The sequence below is a fragment of the Saccostrea echinata genome, unplaced genomic scaffold (genome assembly GCF_033153115.1).
Source record: "Saccostrea echinata isolate AGI-Se365-2 ecotype Australia unplaced genomic scaffold, CSIRO_AGI_Sech_v1 ptg000002l, whole genome shotgun sequence".
Taxonomy (NCBI): Eukaryota; Metazoa; Mollusca; class Bivalvia; order Ostreida; family Ostreidae; genus Saccostrea; species Saccostrea echinata.
Window position 1 is genome coordinate 12,413,441 of NW_026889751.1, and position 27,900 is coordinate 12,441,340.

Consider the following 27,900-nt stretch of genomic DNA (forward strand, 5'->3'; position numbering starts at 1 on the left):
AAGCATTAGTTAATTATAGTCACCATGCAAAAAAACATAATCGCAACAAATTATAGCTATGTATCATTGTTGCAAATTGGTTAATCAAATTTAATAACATGATCACTTTGATAAGTATTATGGAAGTCAGTCATCAAATATATATAATTTCAGGCAAAAATTCTTACAGGCTTCCATGCAGTGTTAGGATTTATAAAGAAAGTTCTGCATTCCATATGATTAGAATCATTCCATTCAATACCTGCATTCCACTTGAGTCATGGTCAAAGTAGCCATCAATTTTAGCGAAGCGAACTCGCCTCTGTCCGCTTTGCCGTTTCATATCATGTTCTAGAAAATTTACTGTAACCCCTGGGCCAAATTCCATTTCCCTAAATTTTTTACCATTGTCAAACCCTTTCAGAGCATCAGTTTCAAAGTCCATATCTTCTTCGTCATCCTAACAGTGGATTTCATAAATGAGAGTGGGATGTGGTAAAACAGTTGTAGTGCATGTTTTATACAGACTAACTACCAGTATATACCAGTGCAAAAGACTCCAGAACAGAATATTGGTAACTGTACCTATATACTCTTACAACTTGAGCATTTAAGCTTGATATGTAAACTAACAGTGTTTCAAAAATATCTACCATTTTTATTTCTAGCTGCAAACACCATTATTATCTGTTCAGTTGTTTGAGTGATGTGGTAAAGTTTCAGTTCACTACATATATAGGCATTATCTCCTTTTTACCCAGGTGTTAAATAACATAGCCCAAAACCAGTATTGTTTTTTATTTTAAAGGATGCTTAGAGAGAACCGGAAACCATTATGCTTTATATGGTAACATATCTAATTTTAACTATAATGATCTTTGAGATTATGGCAGACTTAGTTATGCTGCCTTATGCTGTCATTACCTTGCCCTTGCGTCCTTTCTTCCATGCTCCACCCATTAAGGAGGCGTCCGTTCCCATGCGTAATGATAATTCTGCCTGTGACAAACTGGCAAACTCCCTGGGCTCCATTCCATGCTCATTGGCCTTTTCCTGTGCAGAGAATGAGATTCTTTTTGAAGTATAATATGTATAGTTACAAAATTACTCCTATCCTTTTAAATACTAAGGTTATATCAGAGTGAGTTGGTGGCTCTGTTCACATTATAATTCAAATTTCAACTTTAAAATCTCATTTTATTTGTCTGTTCCATCAGTGCTAGAGAATATTAAAACTCAATTATTATTTCCAACCTTTTTCTTTATTTCTGCCAAGTCTGATCAATTTTGACATTCAATACACTACTTACTATGATGTAGGCTTTAAATGACTCCTCTATTTTTGGTAAAATAAAATGCTGCATTTCCTTGATGATAGGAGATTTGGGTCTTTCGGTCATTTTAGAGTTTAATTTTTCACTAAAGTTGACTTTTTTCTTCCCTTGAGCATCAACATAAGTTCTGTAATGATTACACAGTTTCTTTTCAGGAATATACTAAAATATATCAACAGCAAGTCCATGCAAAGGTTCACTCACACATTAGGCTGAACATTTTGCATAAAATTAATGAAAGGAACTTTTTATTATTATTCAATATATAGCAAAACCCTAGCTGACAATAATTATCTACTTTTCAATATTTGAAATACTCTCATACAATTACCTCTGTACGTTTTCCATTCCATTGATTACTTACTTGTACAACATTTGTATGTTCTCCTTTTATTACTTACTTGTACAACATTTGTACATGGCTGTCTTTATTACTTACTTGTACAACATTTGTACATGGCTGTCTTTATTACTTACTTGTACAACATTTGTACATGGCTGTCTTTATTACTTACTTGTACAACATTTGAGCATGGCTGTCTTTATTACTTACTTGTACAACATTTGAGCATGGCTGTCTTTATTACTTACTTGTACAACATTTGTACATGGCTGTCTTTATTACTTACTTGTACAACATTTGTACATGGCTGTCTTTATTACTTACTTGTACAACATTTGTACATGGCTGTCTTTATTACTTACTTGTACAACATTTGTACATGGCTTTCTTTATTACTTACTTGTACAACATTTGTACATGGCTGTCTTTATTACTTACTTGTACAACATTTGTACATGGCTGTCTTTATTACTTACTTGTACAACATTTGTACATGGCTGTCTTTATTACTTACTTGTACAACATTTGTACATGGCTGTCTTTATTACTTACTTGTACAACATTTGTACATGGCTGTCTTTATTACTTACTTGTACAACATTTGTACATGGCTGTCTTTATTACTTACATGTACAACATTTGTACATGGCTGTCTTTATTACTTACTTGTACAACATTTGTACATGGCTGTCTTTATTACTTACATGTACAACATTTGTACATGGCTGTCTTTATTACTTACTTGTACAACATTTGTACATGGCTGTCTTTATTACTTACTTGTACAACATTTGTACATGGCTGTCTTTATTACTTATTTGTACAACATTTGTACATGGCTGTCTTTATTACTTACTTGTACAACATTTGAGCATGGCTGTCTTTATTACTTATTTGTACAACATTTGAGCATGGCTGTCTTTATTACTTACTTGTACAACATTTGAGCATGGCTTTCTTTATTACTTACTTATACAACATTTGAGCATGGCTGTCTTTCTTCTTGGCCTCACTCTTACTGTTGCCAAAATTCAGGTAGTTCTCAATGTCAAAATACATATACACCATGTTGGCCCTCTCTTTGTCCTCAAACTCAGCAAGGCTCTTCTTGAAATTGAGCATGATTCTGGAGGAAAAGAAATATGGAATTTACAGTTATATTTTACTTTGCATCAATCACCCAATTCTCCTGGTCTTCTGTGAGAATTCAGACTTTGAATTCCTGATATGGATATGAGTACTTTAATACTCACTGTTTATTGTGGAGCATGTCAACAAATGGAGGGGGAGGTTTGGAGGGTTTCTTTTCCCCATCAATGTCAAAATCCATATCCTCCTCATCCTCCTTCTGTAAGCACATTATAAATCAAATTCAGTATTTTTTTTTTTTTTAAAAACGAGGGAAAATTTTTTGGACTTACTTCAGCTAAACAAAATTTTCCTTGAAAAAGTAAACAATTTTGAAGCCAGTATTTGTTACCTCGGGTTCTTTCTTCCTTTTGGCCTCTCTCACTCTCCGATAAGCTGCACGTATTGCCTTCTTTCTCTCCCTTTCCATTTCTTTCCTCTTGGCCCTGGCCTTTGCCCTCCTTTCTGCCCTCTCCTCAGGTCCAAGTAGATCAGCAGATCTCAGTGCAGCTCGTAGTCTAGCTTGTCTCTCAGAGTCAGTTGTTGGAATTCTGAACACAAGATTTTATCAATTATCACTGTTTCAGGCAGTCATTGCATTCCAGGGAAATGTAGTACATATTTTCATATTGAAATGCTACTCAAATGCATCTCACAAACAAAATGTGACAATCCTATCAGGATCCAACATTTCAATGTCTACACTTACATCTACAGAACAAATCCATGGGAAAAAGAAATTCAATCTGCCCTCACATGCATTGACATACATTTCAAAACATCAAAATAGTATCATTCTTAGCAAAGAAAAACAAAGCGACCAATTTAAATTGACTGTAAGAATTAAATAGCTGTAAACTCTTGTGATGTATTACTATTTAATCCAGGACAGATCTCCGACACATAGCAGATTAAATTGAAAGATGGGTCAATTAAATAATCAATCTAGATAAATTGGAATTAGTTAAGATTGCAAAATTAATCTGACCTGGTTCTTCTGACCTATATAACTCTGAAAATGGAAATTCTCATATTGATAATTATTACAATTAATAATTTATTGACAAATGATCCAGTGCTTGCCTGAGCACCTGAGGTAGCTATTGAAGTAAATAAAAGTTTACAAATCAACTAAATGTTAACTCATACTAATTATATAGTAATTAACTCATAGCAATTATAAACATATAATGAGAAGGGAACTTAGCAGTAGTAATGTTAGAGGCATAAGGGTAGGGGTAATTGATTAAAAAACCTAATGCACACAGAATTCATAATTGTTAGTTCAAAACATTCAAATTTATTTTGACAAACTTCCTAAATACAATAAAGGGAATTCAATTTGTTACTGTAAAAATAACTGGGAGTCACTGTTAAATGAAACAAAGAACTTAAACAATACAGGGGTATTTAACTTCTTGTTATACCCACTTCTGTCTCTTTACAAAAGAAATTTGGGTACAGCGCCCTGACGTGGTCGATCTGAAATCCCAATATGTCCAAAATAATTCTGTGCAGCAAACCAAAGCATTTTGTGACCAGCAAGTGATATCAAGCAACAGCATTATATATATCTCTCCCATAAACTTCATGAAAAAGCAAATTGACAATCAAAATGAGTTTTAAGACTTTAAACCCCCTTATAAATTTATGTGACAATTAAACTATCAATGCTTTTTTGTGCATTAATCCTGCAGTCATCACACATTTGTTGAGTAATTCTGTGAAGTCAGTTTGGATATATAATATACACTGTTTATACAATGCAGCCATTCATATCAGCTGTGTTGCGTGAATTATCAGTTGATATATATTACTGTATACCTCTCTTCTTCCACAACAACTGGAACCTCCTCCTCCTCCCTTCTATATATAGCATAAAGTACCAATCAAGTTTACATAAACACAATCTAGACAGTCAAAATCACAAAGTACTTGTATAGCAGTTTTTGAAATAACTGTGCCACCTCCCCCCACCCAAAAAACAGAGGTACTGTGAGCACTGAGCTCACAAAATGATATCCCCCATCCCATATGTTTATAATGACATGTTTTGCTATGGGAGACCTGAAATAAGTGTCTGATCAAAAAGTAAAATAGGAGTTGCACAATGGCACTATGTAACAAAGATTCTGTGAAAGATTCAGTGGTTTAAGAAGAGTTGCAGATAAGAGATGTATACCAATCAATATTATAGAAAGAATGGCAGTGTCTATGTTATGCTGATTGGAAACCCAAAGTTTGTGTCTGATCAAAAAATAAAATAGGAGGTGCACAATGGCACTTTGTAACAAAGATTCTGTGAAAGTCTAGAACAGCTACAATGTAGATGGACCCCCATCACTATACATCCCCCTCTTTTCAAGCGGGGTAGAATAAAATACATGAATTGGCATGTATATCTTGACATTTGTTTACCAGTATATTTTTATTTAAATGACAACCTCTTTTTTGTTTTCTGATACTGACCTTTTGACCCATGGGTCAGGTCGAGTGATGATCAACTCATCATTAGTCACCACAATGTCTATGACATCAGCAGATTCTGGGGGACTCAAGGCACCATCTCTAACATGAGCACTACAAACATACACAAAACTCAAGAGACTGTGTTCAGCATGTACACATCTTTTTCATCAAATAATTATACAAAATGTTTTAGATTTCTATCATATATCAACATGATTGTGAAAATATAGACATATGGTCCATATACTGAGAAATCTCGGGTCATCAAATTTTTAGTAAACTTACAAAAAAATTCTGATTGAAATTGATAATAAATTGACTGAGTCTGAAAATTTAAAAATTCATTATAATTTTACCATCGAAAGAATAAATTAGATGTAGTTTTAACATGGCATCTGATAAATTTATGTATAAGCCTAACTATTCACACTATTCAACAATGACAAAATAGGCAATACTTACTCCAAAAACGTTTTTAAATCTTCCTTAAGATAATTAATCCAGTTTTGTTCCAATAACTTTACAATCCGAGCTTTAGCTGGTATAAAAATGTTGGCCTCCACAAAATCTTTGGCACTGATCAATGTCTGATGTAGCCTGGCTCTTTCTAAATCAGAGGCACCTAGAAAAATAAGCATAGAGGTCCCACTGATGAAAATACAACACAGGACTTATAGGCAACATTTAATATTAATTCAAATTCTCAAGGACTGAAATCCTTGCAAATTCTGTCAGCTTAACTTTTCAATCTTGAGCATGAAAGTAAAATTTAATCTACTTTCATTGTGTAATACCCTTAAAACAACTAAACATTATATTCCATGGATTAGTATTAACTTGAATAAACCACTTTGAAAACCTAAATTTTAACTTAACTAATCTGATCAGTTTATTCTTGCACTTTTCCATATTAAATACCCAATGTTATGAACAATCCATTGACCTAATAAAACATTAATGTTAAACCTAATTCCATGGAAGGAAGAAATACTTATGCATCAACATCTAAACATCTAATGAATAAAAAACTTTCAAATGAAACTTCCATAATACATAATTCTGCAAAATACACTCAAAATGGTCATTATGAAAGATTTGAATTCCCTATTTTAAAATGACCTTTGCTTAGAAGTGCTAAAAATAAACTACAGACTGTATGCCCTGATATGGCTTTATATAAAACAGGAATTTTTAATTCCAATCCCTGCAAGGTGACCTTAGGTTTCTGAAATGACCTCAGTCTGGGGTCATAACACACTTATATGCAATCTTTCTTCATGTGTCTGTCTAACACAGTTACCAGGTATGTCTGAACACATAGTGGAAGAGAACTGAACATGCACGGTGATCCAAGAACATGTATATCTGCCATAAATTACAATAAAAGATGTTCTTTAAAACACATCTTTAAATCATAATATCAATAACCATAATAAATCCTTACAATTTATAATCAATCTGAAAATAGATTATTTTTGTAATCTTTAAAATCTAACAAACTTTAAGACTCAAAATTTCAATGTTACTTATTTTTCCTAAACATAATTGTTTTCAGGATTCTTTCTTAACTCAAATTGGAAAAGCAAAAAAAACCTTGCTTTATACCACACATGAGAATGTTCACCAAAGTGTACACAGTCTCACCTATTGGGTAGTTTGAACCATTAGGAAAGTAGGAGTTGTAGATATTCCAGGCATGACAGAGTCTGAGGAGGCGATCAGCTGATCTGTCTTCTTCCTTCCCGTAATCCGTCACGTCCAGCCAGAACAGCAAGCAGGATAACAGCCTCTTATCCTCCTGTCTAATGATGAAATAAAACAATACAGTGATTATACAGAAAACCAAGAAAGGCAAATAGCTTCCATTGAACAATGCAATCAAAAATGTTTAATTAGAAGTATATTATCATAGTCTCATGACCAGGCATTCAAAATAACAATTCATATTCACCAAAGTTTATATAATTATAGGAATGCATGTATTATACAAATATAATTCTTAAATAGAAATCAAGATATTCAAACTCAACATTAGATTTATGTCTAATCTCAGTTAATGGTCTTGATGGCATTCAAATCTATTTTCAAATACAAATAGTTGCAATTAATATCATCATTACTGATTGCCACACACTGGCAGTTTCATTCACAAACATTGTACTGTCCTATAATAACAAGCTACACTTACTTTTCTAGATATCTCTGAAATGGGCCACCTGCAAGCTTATCCGATGTCAAGGCAACTAAAAATCTGTCTTTAGTCAATCTACAAGGATGATAAAAACATTCATTAATTAATACTTATAATATTTATATATTTTTGCTGGAACTTTAATTCATCATCTATGACTAAAAATCCTATCACATGTTGATAACTTACTGGAATTACAAAATAATGTGGATAAAAGTATGGTAAATTTGTGCTGCTAAAGGCAGATGAAGGAAACTTGAAAATGGATGAAAGTAATTTGCTGTAAAGGTGAAGGAAGATGAAAATAAGTAAATGGACTGCTGGGGTTGGATGAAGTAACATCTTCGACAAGTAAGGGTAGACGAGGTAACTTAAAGGACTGATTGGGTATATGAAATAACTTAATTACTGGACAGGTGAGGATGGATTGAATAATTTACTGGACTGATAAGGGTGGATGAAATGACTTACTGGACTGGTAAAAGTGATTGGAAGAACTTCCTAGAATGGTGAGATTGAACAGAATAACTTACTGGACAGGTGAGAGTGGATAGAATAATGTACCAGACTGGATAGGGTGTAGGGAATAAACTAACTAGACAGATGAGAGTTGGTGGAATAACTTACTGGTCTATTGAAAGTGGACAGAATAACTTCCTGGACTTGTGGATGAAATAACTTACTGGACTGGTAAAGTGGATGAGAACTTAATTCACTGGTCAGAATGGATGGAATAGATAGAAAGATGAGAGTAGATGAGATAACTTACTGGACTGGTGAGGGTGGATGAAGAGCTGGTTTTAATTTGGCAGAAGATATCCTTGAGTCCAGCTTCCTTCCGCCACGGCTGAGGAAGTCCCAGCTTTTGGTTTTGGAGTATGTTAACACATCATCGGGGCGCACTGGCATTGAATTGACTAGAGAGATTGATGGCAGGAAGGGCGTTATTTTCCTCATAGAGTTTTCTACTTTGATACCTTTGATTCCCATAATATTTCCAATATCCCTGTAAAAATAAATCACAAAGCAAAAATTACAGATGTTTCACACATAATAAAAACCTTTATATTTCAAGCAAAATTAATATCTTTTCAGCCTAAAAATCAGAAAATGTTAATAAATTAATCACCTGATTATTACATGGACATAGGAAATAAAAGAGACTTTCAATACCATTATTAAAATGATATAACATCATAAAATTTATCACAATCACTTTACATTTTAGAAAGAAAACCAAATTGCATAACATTTTGTTTTTAAAATAACTTTCTTTTACCTACCTGAGTTCTCGTAACCTTTCCATATGGATGAGGTACCGAGGGACCCAGTAGGCACGTAATCTCCGGAGGACATCATACTGGGTGCGGATAAACACTGTATGACTGAGAGAGGAATTACGGGAGGCTTTGGTTATCTGATCTCGTGCTTCCTCTGTTAAGTTCATCTTGTATTTGTCTTGAATATCCCTAAATTTGAATAAAATCATATTTAAATCAAAGCTATTTCACGAGATATTATTCAATATTTTTAATAACTCAGAAAAATGAAGTCCTCATTGAAATCACAACATGTGATTATTTATCCATAACCAACCTATACAGTCTACTCCTGATATCCATATTGACAACTTCATCAAAGTTTTCCATGGCATCTTTGAAGTACTCACAGTCTAACCAAAAGTTAAGGAGATGAATACCTGCTGTATCTGATAAGAACTCTTTAAAGCCCTCCATACTGTTTTGCTATAAAACAAAAATCTAGTAATTTTGCACTCATTTGGTGAATCTGAGTTAGAGTTATTTCCCTTGGAGATTTTTTTCCCTGTACAAATCATTTAACATTTTGAGTACTTAAGCAGGGTTTTCACTAAGAATTGAATTAGAAAAGGACATTAAAAAAGTAGAAGGGGGTCTGGGGTTTCTCCCCTAATTGGGAGTTTAGGGGGAATACCAAAAATAACACAGGGATAACGTCATTATAGGTGGGGAAATTTTCCCGTCCCCAGGTCTTAAGGACAACCCTGCTTAAGCATTTTAGAACATTTTTCCTTTCTCTCTTACTTTGCTTACAAAATGCCTTTTGATTATACATGTACCATTTTTCCTCACCTTTCCTAGCACTTGTTCCTTTAGCTGTTGAAGAGACATTTTCAGCCTCCCTTCCATATTTTTGACATCATTTTCTGTCTGTTCCTCACTTGCATGCTCCTCTTGAAAGGACACATACACTCTTCCATCAGGGTCAGGTTCATCCTCCCCAAACAGGAAATCAAAGTCCCCAAACATCGGGTGTCGCATGTAATCGGCATAATTCAGAGGCGCTGACAGGACTCTACAAGAGAAAAAAACCTAGGTAGTTTATTCCCATTATGACTCCCCAGTTTCTTAAACCAGTAATCATATGGATACATTCATACCTAGCATGCCTCAGAAATGCTTCCTCTGCCTCTGATTTTTGTCGTTTCTCCTTGTGAGCTGAATGTTTACTTTTGACATCACCTGTTAAGGGGGATACAATGCAGACTTGTAACAATGATCTTCAACTCTTAATAGTTATTTACAATTATGAGTCTCTTATAAAAACATATACTGTCTTCTTTTTCTTTAACTTAATATTCTTGTTCACATCCATGCAATTATGGACATGCATACTTTTTCGTGGCAAAATCAGACAACTTTTAACTTCATGATTAAAATAGAAATCAATCATGCATTTTGAATCCTTAGTAACTTACTGGTCACCGGATCAAATTTCACCACAGAGGGTTTCCTGACAGGACTTTCATCTTTATCATTGACTTCCCTTCAAAAATAGAGTTTACTGTACAATTAACCTTTCTTTTTTATTATTTTCAAAAGTCAATATTAAGTTGTTTTTTTTCAATTTATAGATGACTGAACTTAAGAATCAGTTTATGATATATGTGAAATTTTGTTTACTTGAACTTCTTCTTGAGGGAGGCACTTTTGGGCTGAACTTCTGAGGGTGGGGGTTCCTGAGTAGTGGGGGTGGCTGTACTCCCTTGTACATAAAACTCTACAACACAAAGGATTTCATTTTCAATTCAATAATACAACATGTTTATTCATCTGAAACAAATTGGTTGGGATAATATACAAGAGAATTTTGCGGGATAATATGTAAAATTTGTGCTGGGAGATGTTCGAAACATTCATTTACAAATTAATAAGTTGTCATTCCATTTTAGAACCCTAATCCCTCTTAAGAACAGACCTGTTTACCCAAATTGTTGTCTCTCAGTATGTTTTATTAGATTTGTCAGTGAGATTTTGCATTTCCCGTAAGATTTCACTTTTCATCGACTGTACATATATTACTAGAAAACAACTACATTTCTGATTACCAAAACATGGTTTAATAACAAAGCAAAACATCATACCCTGCTTTCTTTTGAGTGATTTCTGTCGTTTTTTAAACCACCGCATTTTGGCAACTTAAATGTTTGAAATTTTTATCTTTTTTAGCAATTAAAAAGCGTCAAACTGAGACAGATAAGGAAAACTAATTGCTAAAATCCATATGAACGGATTTCTGTATTTTCATTATAGCAAAACGTGAGACGTATTTTGGACTGAAAATCCGTACAAAATACGGTGAAATCGTAAGAGTAAACAGGTCTGTAAGAAGTATTCATAACTGCTTTATTCTTCATAATAATGACCTGCTTCTGAATCCAGCTTTATTGGCATGCTGACGGCTCTGCTTCCTGGCCGCTGATATTTGAACAAAGTAGAATTCTGGAACTGGTTCTGAATAGAGGCCATCTCCTCATCATCAATCTCATCATGTCCACTGTTGTCAGCGCTGTTACTCAGACTAGAGACATAACTCTCGGACTGGCGACTGTAACCACGTAACTGGTTACTGGAGTTACGACTAGCTGAGTACCTGTCATCAAGAGGACGTAAGAGGAGCTTGCAGAGTTTAAATTCCCTGAATAGCTGTGTGCTGTAATAAAATGTCAAAAAATTTATATGAAGGTCATAAATACATAAAAATGAAGTTTTTATTGTAACCAATTTTTTAAAAACAAATTCTATAAAGCTTAATTTATTTTAGTCATGAAAACTACATTATTTATATCCCTAATTCTAAAACATTTAGTGGAGAAGTCGGCAAACTCTGAATCAAAGTGGATTAGAACACCAGTGAATCAATGTTGAACCCCAATTTCTCAGCTTTGTTCAATAATGTAGACCAAAAGAAAATGCAATGATGTATTGTGCATATATAAATTTTAGACTTCTAATTTTCATCCAAAATGCAGCAAAAAACAAGCTTGTTCCATTTTAGTTTACTCAATAATTTTGTATTCCATTATGTCTTATTTGTTGAATTTGCTGTGCACTTCCTTAAGTTGATAACAAACTGGTTAAAAATAAATGAGGATTAAATTTTCAAGATTACACAAAACATGTAACAGAAAATGTCAACTTAGTGGCCACCATGGTATTCAAACTATCATAAAACCTTGGGTTGGCAGTTTATTAAAATACTAAATTATGTATTATTATTAATTCAAAACATCTTACAGAGTAATTATTGAACACTAGACTACCTGAAAAGTTCACTTGGATTTGAAAATTATAGATACATAAGTATGTACATGTTCTAATGATTGAATAAAAATAAGCCATTATTAAAATGTGTATTGATAAAATTTTGTTAATAGCTGCCGCAGTACCTATAATCATTAGGTCTGTGATAAATGCATTCAAGTCTTGGAAACCTTAAATTTACAGCATACATTCTAATACTCTACTCTGTTCATGACAGTTTAACAATTTAATACCTTTCAAAATACCTTTATCATCAGGTACATAAAAGCCTAAGCTTAAGTACACCTGATAAATATTCTTGTCTACCTGAACAGGTAAGTGTTAAATATCTACCTGAGAAATAGAGGTAGTCGCTCTTCCCTGGCCCACTCCAGTAGTTTATCTCTCTCACTGTCTGTGGTGCCATAAGGTAGATTATCCTCCTCACTGGATTCTGAGCTGACACTTGAGGAGTCTCTATGCAGATGTTTGGAGGCATCCTCAAAGTCCCCTGTAAGACGATTGTACCTCAAAGGCTGGGGAAACACCTACAAAAAAACAAATCAATTTACACAATAATCTATCAGACAAACTCATTGAAACACAAAACCTATATAGATATTGAAAGTCTGGCAGTGCAGACTAAAAGGGAAATTTTCAATGACAATTTGAAAATAATAAACTGATAAAGAGGTGCTACTGAATTGAAGATATATGTATATACAGTAAAACAACCTTATAAGGAAGTGCTTGTGATAGACAATTTTGCTTCGTTACGAACGAAATTCACTATATCCGATAAATTCACAATATATTGTAAAGTTAAGGGGACTGAAATTCACTTGCTATAAGTGTCAATTCATTATAAACGTGTTCACTATATGCATGTATTACTGTATGCATATAGAAACTCAAATTCGTGAATTTTCAAAGATTATCAGGGTTGTCCCTAAGACCCTGGGGCCAGTGAATTTCCCCGCCTTTAAATGCTTTAATGACGTAATACCTCGGTTATGCTGGTATTATTCCTTGGGTTTAGGCATATATATACAATATAATATATTTAGTTGATTTATATGCAAATTAAGATTATTAGTTAATTTGTTTCAAATTCATCTCTTAAATCATGTCTATTTAATTAAGTTTTATATGTGTATTATACTCACACCTCAATCTTCATGTACATTGCATAATGCCTATTCCTGAATAAAGATTATTATTATTATTACCCATCAAACCCCTGTTAGGGAGAAACCACAGTTCCCCTTCTACTTTTTTAATGTCCCCTGCTATTTCAATTCTTAGGGGCAACCCTGGACTATGTGCCTGAAATGACTTTAGTCTGAAAAACTATCAGGAAGTTCATCTAGTGGTGTTCTAATCATTGATTATAACAGAAAATCAGTTGATTGCTAGCATATTTCAAGTGCCTGATTACAAAAAATTTATTTGGATTAATTGGTTTATCTTTTTTTTTTTTTTTTTTTTTTTTTTACAAAAGTAATAGTTTTTAAGCTGAATATTCAAGTTGCCACTTATATATTAACTTATATTTGTATGGTAATGGCACAGACAAATTGGTCAACATAGGGCTTATATAACTTGGAAATAAGATCTGCTCCAAAAACACTCATCCGGAAAATGTAGGTCAGATCCAACCCTTAGACGTATCATCCATGCAAGTCTGGTCAATATAGGGCTTATATAATTACTTGGAAATGAGATCTGCTCCAAAATTTTTAACCTGCTCCAAAAGCATTAGTATAGTCATTCTTTAGTTGAAATTGCAGCATCTGAAACCTTGACTAGTACAATAAAACATACTAGAAGGGTATTACATGTACATAAGCTGGCCCCAAATTTGTTGAGGTGAGCTAAAAAAAAAAAAAAGAGTACTTATGGTTCTTAATTTTATCAATACATTAGCATCTGTTTCTACAAGTAGCACAAGCCCTCCCAAGAGAGAAATAAATAATACAGTTTATCATATGATTGAATAATTTCCCTCTTTCTGATTGGCTGAGATCCAACAATGTTAGAAAAATACTACATTATATTGACCTACACGTGACCTTCCAGGTCAATATAAGGAATTATTGCAGGTCAATATAATGAATCACGTGACCTTCCAGGTCAATATAAGGAATTATTGCAGGTCAATATAATGAATTATTCCTGTTCCATTTTTTCATGTTACAATGTGTTCTTGTTGAAATTTCTCGTTAAAACTTTCAATTAAAGCAAAAAAAAAAAAAAAACAGTCTTGTAGGAGTTTGCTATCATTTAATCATATAATAAAACAGTTATTGCTGTTTTTTGAGGTCAATACGATGATTTAGACACCTTCGAATTACAATATTCACCTCGCCCTTCAGGCTTGGTGAATATTGTACTCCTCAGGTGTCTAAATCATCGTATTGACCTCAAAAACCAGCAATAATTGTATAATAATTTGTCCAAACTGGATACCATATGCAGGGGAAAATTGAGATAATTATATTTCCCTTTGTATTAATCACAAGTATGTTGGCAGAATATTATTAAATGATTAAATCATTCCATATTCTTGGATTCCAGAAATTAATTAAGGGTTAAAACATGACTTGCAGTTAATTGTTTTTTTTTTGTTCACCAAGATTGAGACTTAATTCAAACTCACCTATGTAAACAGAGTCAAATTCTACAGACAGGTTTATAACAAAGTGCGTGTTTTGTCAAGTCAAATAGCACATTTAGCATAAATACATTAACGATTTGACAATTAATTATTAGAATAACATTGAACTTTTTTCTATAAACATTCATGTCACACCTTTAATATTAGGGTGTTATTTTAAATTAGAAAATTGAGGTTGATCCCGATTTATACTTTGATTTGTAAACAATGTATTGTTACATGTAGGAGTTAAAAGCAAGCATTTTTTAATTAAGCAGGGCTCTAATTGGCAAACTAATTTAGTCGCCATGGCACCTAAAAATTTTGATTGGCACCTAAGATTTCTCTGCAAGTCACCAAATTGGCTAACATCTTAAATTGACTTGGCGAGCATTAAATTTCGAAAATGTAAATTTTTTAACATTTTTTTTCTACAGAGGAGAAAGCATTTTAAAAGTTAGCAATGAAAATGTCTTGTGTTTTCTTTGTCCTCTTCTTTTTTTTTTTATCATGCATGTGCGAATGAAATTTCACATCACGTCAGTCAGTGCACGCAGATCTCAGACCATATAAAACAACAGAAGTCCCAAGTAATGGTTGGCTTCAGAAAATTGACAGTTGTGAAACGCAGTGTGGACAGGTGATGTGGTCAATTGTTTGTCAATTAAATTCTCACTCATTAGAAATAATATAGTCTAGACATTTATGTTAGGTTGTAACTGTGCAAAAGAGTATAAAATGTAAATCTTGTAAGCAATACTTGATATTATTACATGTACAGCTTGAAAGAATTTGTCACAAGATTCTCAAACTTTTCAAAATGATAAATTAGCATTTGCTTATCAAAATATTAAAAATATTAAAAATATATGGTATGTTTCCATGCTATTAAATGTAGTGCAGCCTGTGCAACTTGGAATGATAATTTTACACTGTGACTACATATTTTCAGCCATTTTTAGGGGTACGTACTGGTCATAAAGAGAATATAAAAAATCACAACAATACTTCTTCTAACATCGTCATTTATAGACTTTATTAACTGAACCGTATTAAGCAATATTATTCAAGAATAAATTCTGTTTTATTCAATTGACATGAAAGATTGAGTCCACATTTCAACAAATAAATAGGCAAATGTGCACAATATTTTTTGAGTCAATTCGCCACCTATATTTGTAAATATTTTTCAAAACTCTTTGTCAGAATGTTTTCAATCTTTAACATGATGAAGAACATACCCAAATAATTACAAAAAGTGATTAAAATATATACTTTTCCCCGCAAACGAATGAGAGACACTCTGTTTATCAAACTTCTTTTGTTGACCTTTTTGCACTTACACAGGATTTAATTATTAAATGACTGTTTTGGGGTCACATTCAGATTTACAATGTAAATATTTATCAAAAAATGTAATTTTTTTTAATTAAAAAGATAATATTTTAGGGAAACATTATTATTATACATGTACACCAACCATTATGAATAACAAATAATTAAGAAAGGGAATGCAAGCCATGATAGACATTACAAAATTTACACACAATTTTTAACAGATCTTTGACTGAGATACATTTCATCATGATATTGTACTATTTAGATTTCTTGGGATTTTTGATTGCCTTCAAAATAGTTGCATGCCATTCACATTATCACAGTTGTGTAACTTCATTACATGAGACAGTCATAATGGATCTAGCACCAAAAAGATGGTCTAAACTCATTTACTTGATATGACGTCATACGACATAAGTTCTACGTTAAAAAGAAAGGATCCAATAAAACTTTTTTGAATATGAGTTTTTATATCATATCAAACAAAGGCAATGATTGTACGATCCTTTTCCATGTTGGCCAGTAGGAGAGAAAGCTATACTTGCTATATGAAGACTATGAACATTGGCTTGAGACGATGGAGTTTAACATGCATGTTTAAGTTAAAAACTTTCGGCATTTAGCTGGCTTATATTAATTGCTGATTTTTTCTTCACAATCGCAATAGACACCCCCCCTCTTCCTGGGACTAACCAAATGGGTCTGTATATTGGCTAATATCAGTTTTTAAATTGGCCTATAAGAAAATTTTGCCTGGCGACTAAAAATTTGCATTGGCAACTAAATTTTTTTTTATTATGAGCCAGCTGGCGCCTAAATTTTATAGGTCACTTAGAGGCCTGTTAAGTAGTAAATATGCAACTGAACCTCATGTTTAGTTAAGTGGGTTGTTTTACCATCAGGCTTCAAATGTATTCTGTCATTCAGTAATATTCAGTAATACACAAAACGATCTAGTTGGAGCAGACCAAAGATGTAGTTGGAGCGGATCAAAGAGCTAATTTTAATTAGATTGGTCATTCAGCTAGCACATCAGGTGTTAATTACAATAAAGTAGCTAAAGTAATTGTGTCTTGCCAGATTAAAGGTATATAAATAATTACCATTAATTATGAGCAGCTGCGACTGTTCAGATTAGAGAATCCAGAATCAGAGCTCCAGATAATTTTTTACTTCAAATTGTATTTACTCCCTGATTTTCAAATCAATGCAGATTTTGTTTTTCAGCAAAATAATCAAAAAGTATTTTGTTAATCTATTGCTCTTTTGACATCTTATGTGAATTTTAGCTTATTATCAAAATAAGTGTGTTTTAAAAGAGGAATGTAAAAAAAGAACAGTTTCTGCATTTATCAATTAGGTTAATGAAATTTGAAAAATTTTGTCAGCTTTTAGCTACAACTGAGAAACATTTCATTTTTTTTCACCAGGAAGACCATACAGTAGGCAAAGTTGACACGGGCACACAGAAATCCATTTAAGATTAAAGCCTATATCGACGGCAGCAAGAGTTACCTAGAAAAATATCCTTCCTTTGGCCAGATAAAATTAATCTTTAGATTCTCATCATATCCATACATGCCCCTCTCAAAATATCCAGCCCCGTTGTTTTCCATTTTGTTTGTTTGTTTTTTTAAATCAAAATTATATACTACGTTTTGCTATATAAATTGTTGGCATCGATCGAAGTACATGTAAAAGTTTTAGAGTTACTCCCCGTTTGCATTAAAAGTCTTATAGCACAGGATCATGTGGAAAGCAAAGAAGTATTTAATTATTTTATACAATTAATAAAGGTTGTCATCGGACTTTAGATGATATTATTGCTACAGAAAATGGTAAATATACAAGAAATGTTTAATAAACAGTGATAAAGGATAAATTAGACACCATGCATGTTTTGTGCAATTTTGACAATATCGACGTGTACGCGTCAAGAACGAAATTTGGATGCTATATGAACATTGGAAATCTGTGATAATTTCAGACAAAGAATGAGACAGTATTTAACATTGAATTTCAAATCTTTCTCACGAACTGGAATTCGGCCTCGGTTATTCCGAATACGCCTATAAATCAAAAAATTCAAACACTGAGCTGACCTTAGTTAAATCGTACTTGTATCATTGAATCCATCATATGCAGTATTTTGGTAGTGTAATGCTTATTTATGATTGCTAATGCATAAGTATACACCCTGTTTTAATTTTTAATGCGTATTTTGAAAAATTCAAAGCATATTTCTGCAAATACGCACCTTATCTGGAGCTCTGAGAATATACAGATTTTTTTTAATACTACAAATGATAAAGAAATGCATGAGACCAAAATTTAAGGCCAGAATGTATGAAATTCTAGAGTACTGACTACTCCGAATTCAGGTTAGAAAAATTAAACTAACTTTTGCTCTGCTCCCAGTAAGGTTGGCAGAGGCAAAAGATAGAACCAGGGATCTTTATACTAATAGGTCCTTGCCTATATAATTATCTTAACGTACGTCCCCGACAGAACTGATCTCTCTGCAAGATGTACACATTAAATATCTGCTTATCCATTTGATTGTTTGATTCTCTGAGAACAACCCAAATAAGATTTAAATATGCTATTAAGATCCAATTACCAGGTATGTAAATTGTGGCACCTCTTGAGTAGTTTAACAAATTAATTATATATATATTGATCTCGACCCCAAAGAAAGCTGGTAAACGACGAATAAAGAGCCCTACTAAATGTCCCCACGTTGCCGTTAATGATGAGCAGTTGGTATATCGTATATGTACATAAATGTCCTTACTAAATGTTTACATTCTCAAAGAAGCTAGAGAACATAACTCTTTGCATTTAACTTACAGCATGATTCAATAAAATACATTTAATGCACTTCTTTTTAGAAAACCAAACTTGACAACTTCACCGACTTCCTCAATCTGCACATGTTTCCAACCTCCTTTCACTGGAGAGTATCAATGACGTAATTTTAATAGTTACACAGTGCGCATTTTTTGATTATCTGCTTGATAACCGAGAAAATTTAGTTAGGGAAAATATAAAAGAATTGTTTCCGTTTAAAACGATATAAATCATTTATTATAAAGTAAATATTTTGATCGGAATTACATGTATAGTGCCGAAAATTTCTTAAAGTGATAAGAAAGCCTGAAACACCTACCGGTAATGACAAAAAGGCATTGAAATAATCCAGGAACAAATCGTCATAAGCCAGTAAATCCTCAAGGTTTTCTCCCGTGATCTCTAGTGCTGAAATAAAGATATACAAGTCAGTTCGATGTCATAAATGTTTGGTGAATTTGTGATGCCGAAGAGTTAAAAGTTAGAAAACTGAGCAGAAAATTGTTTTCTCCTTAATTGAAGACACTGATGATGCAGATGACAATGATAAAGTGAAAACAATGATGACGCGGATGCTGCTGATGATAAACTTTACATTAATGGCATTTTGGATGTACAATAAAAATGAAAGTGAAGAAAAAAATGTGTCACCCTGCTCGTAATTCCGACACGACCATGCCGTCCAGGGTATGAATGTTAAAGATGTTGATTGCCTTCTATCTTGGCTCAAGAAAGATCCATCGATATCCGTCATTAGTGACAGATATCATTAATCACAACACATTAAATATGTAAGTCTTAATCTCATAACATATTAGAAAATAATTGTTTCAAAAAACACCTTGTCTGGTCATTTAAAACTAGAATTTCACTTATATTCCCCCAAACTGACAAAAACACAATAGGAGTATATCCTTCACTTCCACGCAAAACCAATTTTGGCAGAGACTCCCTCTACTCATTTTGTTCAAATACAGAAGATAATATATTCCCAGGTGTAAAATTTGGGGAGAAAGTTACGGGTGCACAGTGTCACAGCGACCAAACAGTGAGGGTATTTGAGGCAGTCATGTTAGAACTTTATTTCGGAAACTAATTTATTATTCGGTAATCAATCGTTTTTAAAAGCTACCACACCAGATAAGTGCCAGAAATGACGAACTCTTGTTGATTTTGCTCTCGACGAACAAATAAACCCAAATTCATGAAAACGTGTGTCTAGCCTGTGTCAATTTTCCCCTTTTATTGTACCAGGCGAAACTATGCAACCAAAGAGGCATTTTTTCTTTTGTCTCCACCTGCCAATTAAGATTTTTATAGACACACTAAGGAAATCTCAAACGTTCCAATGTTATATCAGATAAAGAAATGCCAATGTATTTTCTTTAAAATGAAACATCATTTTGCCACTGGTACAAACCACTTCTAAGGTTTGCTTATAACTTAATTGAATAGTTTCACGACATTCTAAAAATACTTGTACAAGGGAGACTAGGAACAGTTTTTTCCTTTTTTCTCTCTCTCTCTCATTTTAATGCATATAAGGAGAGGACGTTCTAAGTTTTAAGAACTTGTGTCCGATCCTTTTGTTGTAATATCTAAACAATAAAATATGTTCAAACCAATGCATATAATAGGGTTTTGTGAGGTGTTTTCTTGGACTATAATGTACAATGCATCAGGACACGTGATTAACCAAAAAAAAAAAAAAAAAAAAAAAAAAAAAAAAAATACTGAGCACATACGTAGTCATAACCGTATTTTTCTAATGATTATCAGTGATTCAATCTTCATTCTTTGAAAAAGATCTTGTTCCAATTTCTTAATTGAAAACAAAGGATAAAAATCAGATCTTTTCCAACTTATTGAAGGTCCGCTGCATTAAGGGTAACCAGATAGGTAAATAATTATATAGTACTCCATGTTAATATACTCCATGCTGTGGTCTACTGTGATTATTAGGTATTGCCCAAAAAAAAAATTACTTTGAAATTAACAACACAGAAATTTTAACAAAAGAATATGAAAATAACTTTGAAAATTGTTTGAAAAAAAAATGATGAGCAAAGCTGATTCTTAATATTAAAAGAATATATTGTTTTTCGTAGGGTTGCAAATACTGGGGACAACTGAAGTTTTGATGCTTTAAAAAAAATCCTGAGAGAGAATTTTTGGTGCTATCAGTCACATACTTACACGTCTGAAAATCCTTGTAGTCGGAAACGCTGGTGTATGTCATTATCCCAAAGAACGAAATATAAAAGAATCTCCAGAAATCAAATGATTTCTAAGAAAATAATCCCCGGTTAGTTGTTTTTTCTTGCGTCACTTCATTTATTCTGTTAAGCACTATCCCTTCCGTATAAACCAGAAGCGCTCTTTGAGCAAGTCATATTATTTTAACTCATTAAGGCCCTCGGATTTTAAATAGTTTATCTTAATAAAACATTCTTTGAATGGAAGTTGGCCAACGGGACAGGAATTGCTTATCCGACACTTCATTTAATCTAGCAAGGATACAAAGACAAGACCAATGACAAAATTGTTAAATTTCCCTTCACTGTTTATTAGACTGTTGTGTGGGGGAAATGCTTAATGATAAATACCAACACATTGAGTTCCTTTTATACATTAATGAATGGCAGATTTCTTACATTTAAATAACTTCAAAGACCGATAAATAAGTTAATATTTAACTGTAACTGTATTTAGATGTTTGTGATTATGTGAAAATTTCTCATTATTCTGTATTATGGATTTTTCATAAAACAGATAATTAAATTTTGCTCTAGCTCGACAAAAAAAAAACTTATTCCAATATATATGCTATTGAGTATTATGTGTAAAAGTCAAAACATATGAGTATCTTCACATCCCGATCTCTCATAGTTTGTATTACTTTATACAGACACATATTGCACACATATTTTTATTAAAACTTAATCTTTATTTTCTTTTTCTTTTTTATTTATTTATTTTTTTTTTTTTTGAAAATTAAAGATAGTTTCAAAATCTAAATTAAACAAAAACAAAAACTTCTTTACAAACATGCAGTCGATATCGTATCGTTTACACGGAAAACAATTTCCATCAGTATAAAGTCTGAATAATCTATTCAGCGATGGGGACAATCAATGAGCTACATTGAAAACATTCACTCGACTTTTCATTTGCATGTAACGTGGGGACTTCTGAAACCCCAAGAAGTTATAAATTCTAATTACTATCGATGCAAACATTTTTTTGAGCAAAATAAAGCCCCCTCCCTTCTCCAGGGTTTCAAGAAATCGCTGACAAATGCTGAAACAAAGCTTCATTATAGATCTTTCAACGCAAGGTTTAAGGCTGTTGGACCTTGTCAAAAACACAATAATCTTAGGACCCTTATCGAGGTTAATATCGAATATTCTTGCCATAATTGATTCAGTATAACCTTGATTAAACAAAAATGTTTTCATAGGATTTATAATGTCAGGTCGATGCATAAACACAATAGACTAAAATACTTTTTTGTCGAAGCAGAAAACACAATGGTAATATTGTAATAATTTATTGAATATAACTTTTTTTGGTAATCCACATCACTTCTGTAATAGAAATTACGCATCCCATCGATTCTAGCATTTCCAAATCAGGGGATGCATGTATTTTCTTTATGGTAACAATATCTATTCATTTTGGGTCCTCGATGAATGTTTTTCGCTGTTGCTTATCGATCATTGGTTGAAATCCCATAAAAATGTCTTATTTACAAGTATGATCACTTAGATATTGGGGTTACTGAGTGTAAATATCTTTTTTATAGAGTTATACAATCAATAAATTTAAAGCATGTGTATCATCACCATAATCATCATCATCATCATCATATAGTTTTTTGCTTGTTTTTGTAAAGCTGAAATTAACAGGATAAAAAATTAACGTATAAAACTACTTTTCTAGCAGTGCACTAGTAAAAATACCTGTGTACAGAACAGTAAGCCAGACCATTCTCCCGGGAGGATATGGGGCAAAGGGTGTGAGTATTAAAGTTTCAATGAAGATTTGGCATTGTTTTGTTTTGTTTTGTATTTTTTTTTTGTCTTACACCTGTAACAAAGCCTAAATGATACAATCTGATTATAATAGGATTTTTTGATCCGCGCACGTAGATCGATTTTTAGGTGAGCCAATGGACACCGTTAAATCTCTCGGCAGTACATTGTAACTAGCATAAGTTCGTTCGACTTGCATCCCTTTAATTCATTTACAATAACACATTGTACGTTCCTGATACATGTACATGTACCCTGGTTCTTTGAAAGAAGAGAAACATTCCTTTCAGTTTTCACCATGTTGATTTTTTTTTAATTTTTAACTCAGATTTACGATATGTGTATAACACGTGTAAACAAATGGGTATAGAGCTTTCTACTAGTGAATGGGGCGATTTTTTTTTCAAGAAATATATTTGGTAGTGTTTGGATTAATTTCTCTGCCTCAATATTATACAGTTATGGACTTCAGTGTAGGTCGGTGTGTGGTTAGAAGGACACCTGTCAAGTGATATTGACTGAAGACAAAGAGAGTGATAGCGACCAAGCGAGTCTCTATTTATTAGATATTTGAAATATGATATAGGGTTTTTGCATTCCTGTTATGAACACAGGGACCTGTCTTGTGTTGCACACGATGTATCATGACCCTTTATCACCAATTGCACCTTTCCGGAACAACTCTGGACTTATCATTCGGAGTAACTCAGATATTTTCTTATTGTTTACAATTTATTTCATTAAATATCCTATATCATTGTAAAAAGTTATAATTATTTTATCTTTTATGGAACATTAAAATGAATTGCCTTTGGATAAATTGATCAGAAACCCAACAAAAATTAAGAGGATGCTACATGCTTAATTAACAAAAGTACATATATTTTGAATTGTGGAAACTATATGTTTTCAAATATATAATAAAAACAACAATACATGTCAAAATCTGCATCACACCCCATATCAACCCTCGACCTATATCAGTCCTCTGGTTTTGGCCCTAGGGCTGATATTGGGTTCTTGGGTTGATATGGTGTGTGATACAGATTTTGCCAAGTGTCTATTACAATGTACAGCAATAGTTTCTTTGGAGTAATATTATGAACTTCAGTATAGAGCAATATGTGGATATAAAGACTCGTGTCAAATGAAATTGACCTCATACATATCGACCTCAAAAGCGCGGTTGATATCACTTTCTGCATCTTCGGTTAATACCACTTGATATGGGTCCAAATTAACCACATATCGATCTCCGCTGAAGTCCATACATGTGATATGATCACGTGACCAACTGCACGTCACAGTCTAAAGGTGCAGTTTGTAGTTCCAATCACGTGACCAACTTCATATCTATCACTCTCTACCATCATCCTCTCAAGCCACGGTTCGGAGTCAGCATATATAGCTCTCTCCAGAATGGGAGAGGATCATACATTTTGGCCTTGGTTTGCAACAATGTTCTACCATCGGCTCATACATCATCTCTCCGTTATACTACATTCAACCGGGTTGAATGTAGAGTGACGGAGAGAAAACCCGTGGGTTCCGACGATGCTCATACATGTACATTCGTGAGAGGGGAACGAACGGCAACTCTGCACAGGAGACTGAACTACTCTATAAATCCCTTCAGTATCCTGATATGATTACGTGACCAACTAGTGATACAATGTGTGATATGTCATATCCCAATAAAACTCTGAAAATGATATGTTATTTCTTAATTATTTGATATAATAAGCTAGTTGGTGATTTTTGATTTATAGTTGTTCAAGTAGACGCGCTGTATGTTATTAGTAAGTTTGTAATGAACATAATAAAACATCCCCTTTTCCATATCATACATTGTATCAGCCCTCATCCAATATCAGGTTTCGGCTCTCTGGTTGAAATTGATGTCTCGGGCTGATACAGGATGTGATATGGAAAAGCTAGGGTATGTATTATTCTCTATATAAGAGGACCAAGAAATCTGGACGTTTTACAAAGGCTTGATTGGAAAGGTTTAAACCCCATCAAGCACAGGTCTCACAGAGGATAGAGCGCTCTCTGTTACAGTAAATATTTAACATTCAGGGATGTGCTGAACAAAGTAGTATCGGCAACACTGTGATAACCATATCAACAAGGTAGCAAACACAGCTTACTCAACAGAAAAGACCACTGCCAATGCAACTCATCTTCATTACAAGTACGCCACCGGGATAATCAGGGTGGTTTTATGCCACTAAATACCACTACGGAGGGACATCGGATTCAATATCGTAAATGCATAAACTAAAAATTACGTGGTTGAAGTAAAATTACTGAGACTGTATCAATTTATCTTTTGTAACCCCCTCTCCGATTGGAGTCATCTATACTACATGTACTTCTGAAACGCTCATATTGAAATATCATCCCACGCTCTTTCAAGCACAAAACATCAGTAATCCTATTTATATGTTGTCCTGTATTCATTCAGTTTAATTCGAATGCTTGGATAGAAATTTAGAGTTTTCCACCGCGTACACAAATTCAAAAAGTTTTGATATTTGTTACAGACAGAAAATTAATACTGCTGGGTAAAGAACACCCTCATCGGTAGATCTGTTATAAGGTATCCAATTTATATAAAAGAATAATATTTAAATGCAAAAAAACGGAACCACCCGAACCAATTTTACGATTTACATGTATGTTGGTAATCATACTTCAGTATAATTCTCAGCGATTAAACATATAAATTATTAGACGTTAAGGTGTTTTGATAGTGTCTGTCTGTAAATCTTTCATCGTTTCATTTTATTTAAATCAAAAGAATATTGAGTATTTTATTCTGTAAAACTATAATTTGTTTTATTTATTGTTAAGCAACATAACAGACTACTAGTATGTCAAAGAGAGTTGTACTTATTTAATTTTACAATTTCTGGTTCATAGAAATGAATAGCCTGTAGACATAACTTTCCATATAAAGGGTACAAAAGTCAAATTATCGTAGTGAGTAAAAAAACAAATATACTGAAATAACTTCAGCACTACAACGGAAAAAATGGTAGACAGAGAGCTGTATGTCTCTAAAAGGACAAATTAATTATTTTTAAACCACAAATATATATACTTTGAGAGTTTAAAAAAAGTATAATTCTCTTACTTGCAAACAGATCGACAAAGTTTTCCATAAAAAGGTCGTTTATTCTCGCTTGCATCAAAATGAGCGACATGGCATTATATCAACCTACTAATAATGACGTCATCGAGTACATTAAATGTTACAATACACAGTAGGAAAGTTACGTTTATTAATGTCCCATCATCTTATATTCATCGTGTTAACAAAGAAAGTCATTGATTTTTTCGTCAAAATTCAACATGAAAAATCAGATGACACGGCGATGCTTTTTACTCCTATTGATTACGTAATTATCCGCCGTCGATTAACATGAATTGATCTAACATTATAGGCCAGCTTTATTTTACATGTATATATATATGTGTGTGTGTATATAACCTGGTACACATATTTACTCTTACTTTAATACAAACACATTTTCGCATTTCACTAATAACTTTCGCAAACTCACACGTGGATGGAATATTATTCGATTTTACCAAGCTATTAAATTAATATTACCATTTACTGAAAGAATTTTCAATTTATTGAATTAATCAGAAAGAAACGAAGATGACCATATTATTCATAGAAAGGAATTTGCACCTATTTATGAGATTTTCATCTCTAAAAGGGCAAGGAAAGTAATCCAAGGTGAAAATCCCTTAATCCCTTTATTGATAAATCCAAGCGCCACTTCCAAATGAGACGTACCCTATAAATCCACGAAGGGAACGCGCGTTTTTTTTTTCCATATTCGTTATATTGGACAGTAAAGTATTGAAAATATAGAAATGTTGGGAACTGGAATCAGGCATTAATGGGTTTTCTTGTTCGATGAGAGCTATTGATCTTGAAGGGATAAGACCTCTAATCTCGAATAAGCGAAACATTGTTCAGTAAATAATGTGTCAGAGATTTAACATTGGTACAAACAAATCGCTGTCGTTTGCAAGTCACAAGCGTGCATAAGTATGATTGTTTGTCATGTCCTGATATTAATATTCTATTTTGATATTCTAAGGGAAAAAATGCTCACTCTGCTATATTGTTTCAGAAAATTTTCATCTCTTGGCCTTCTGTGTAATACATTTGAATCAGAATATGATATAGCGTGATTGATATCGGTTTACATGAATATCATAACACTACGAGGGATGTAATACCTTTTGCTCTATTTTCAAAGAATTGTTTTTTTTAAACATAGTCGATAGTCATTGCTGACTTAATAAGAAGTCATTAACCAGCGTCTCTTTGTTTCGTTCATACGTGACCCTGGTTTTCAGACCAAATAAAACCTGACTACCGTGAATCTACTGTTTAGATATGAAATTATCGGTAAATAGCGATAAATTTGTTTGCAGATCGATTTGACTTGGGTACCGGGTGCTAAATCGTGTGATTAATTTAGAACTAAAAAACAAACACTTTCCTTACCTTTCATTCTGTTACACCAGGACGGTCCGTCAGTGGTCCCCGAGGTCATTCTCACTACCCCCGACCCGACCCTCCACTTAAATCCAAGTCCACGCAAGTGTTATATTTTTTTAAGAGAATGTCAACTTTTGTGAAGTTCGTTATAGGTTGTGTTGCTAAGAACGCCACTCCGCCATCTTGATTTAAAGGAGTTTTTCAATGGGACATTTAACAAAGGTGTATGTAATTGGCGAGCGGTACAAAAAAAAGTTGTTTTATAATAGGATTGTGAGTTAAGGAAATTTAAACGGAAAATCAAGTGGAAAGTATTTATAAATTTTTGACAGTTGTTTAAAAATGCAACATAATACATACATTATCGTAACTTTTTTTATCGCACAAAAGTATGACTTTTCGTTCTATTCTGTAATAATTCATCTTTAAAAATTAAGTTTATGCCTTGTAAACAAAATTAATACAATAATAAATAGCTAGAGAGAAAA

General features: G+C 33.0%; 1 protein-coding gene across 7 annotated transcripts in view; it reads right to left on the reverse strand.

Moving 5' to 3' along the window:
* LOC133173004 (regulator of G-protein signaling 22-like) overlaps positions 1–27,510 on the reverse strand; it is a 37,997-nt gene extending 10,487 nt beyond the window's left edge. For 2 of the 7 annotated variants that reach the window (XM_061307891.1, XM_061307885.1), the window contains exons 1-22: positions 19,502–19,609; positions 19,170–19,258; positions 12,361–12,554; positions 11,130–11,416; positions 10,387–10,483; positions 10,182–10,249; positions 9,864–9,945; positions 9,556–9,778; positions 9,041–9,189; positions 8,728–8,913; positions 8,214–8,450; positions 7,442–7,519; positions 6,898–7,055; positions 5,716–5,875; positions 5,254–5,364; positions 4,609–4,650; positions 3,137–3,335; positions 2,910–3,004; positions 2,627–2,782; positions 1,290–1,440; positions 904–1,032; positions 242–439 (exon numbers count right to left, since the gene is read on the reverse strand). In XM_061307891.1, the coding sequence (XP_061163875.1) occupies positions 242–439; positions 904–1,032; positions 1,290–1,440; positions 2,627–2,782; positions 2,910–3,004; positions 3,137–3,335; positions 4,609–4,650; positions 5,254–5,364; positions 5,716–5,875; positions 6,898–7,055; positions 7,442–7,519; positions 8,214–8,450; positions 8,728–8,913; positions 9,041–9,189; positions 9,556–9,778; positions 9,864–9,945; positions 10,182–10,249; positions 10,387–10,483; positions 11,130–11,416; positions 12,361–12,554; positions 19,170–19,258; positions 19,502–19,604 (3,192 nt within the window). In that variant the 5' untranslated portion in view covers positions 19,605–19,609. Of the gene's footprint in view, positions 1–241; positions 440–903; positions 1,033–1,289; positions 1,441–2,626; positions 2,783–2,909; positions 3,005–3,136; positions 3,336–4,608; positions 4,651–5,253; positions 5,365–5,715; positions 5,876–6,897; positions 7,056–7,441; positions 7,520–8,213; positions 8,451–8,727; positions 8,914–9,040; positions 9,190–9,555; positions 9,779–9,863; positions 9,946–10,181; positions 10,250–10,386; positions 10,484–11,129; positions 11,417–12,360; positions 12,555–19,169; positions 19,259–19,501; positions 19,610–27,418 lie in introns of those variants that run through there. The other 5 variants (XM_061307935.1, XM_061307899.1, XM_061307924.1 and 2 more) reach the window with 3 other exon arrangements.
* Positions 27,511–27,900: the final 390 nt, after the last annotated feature.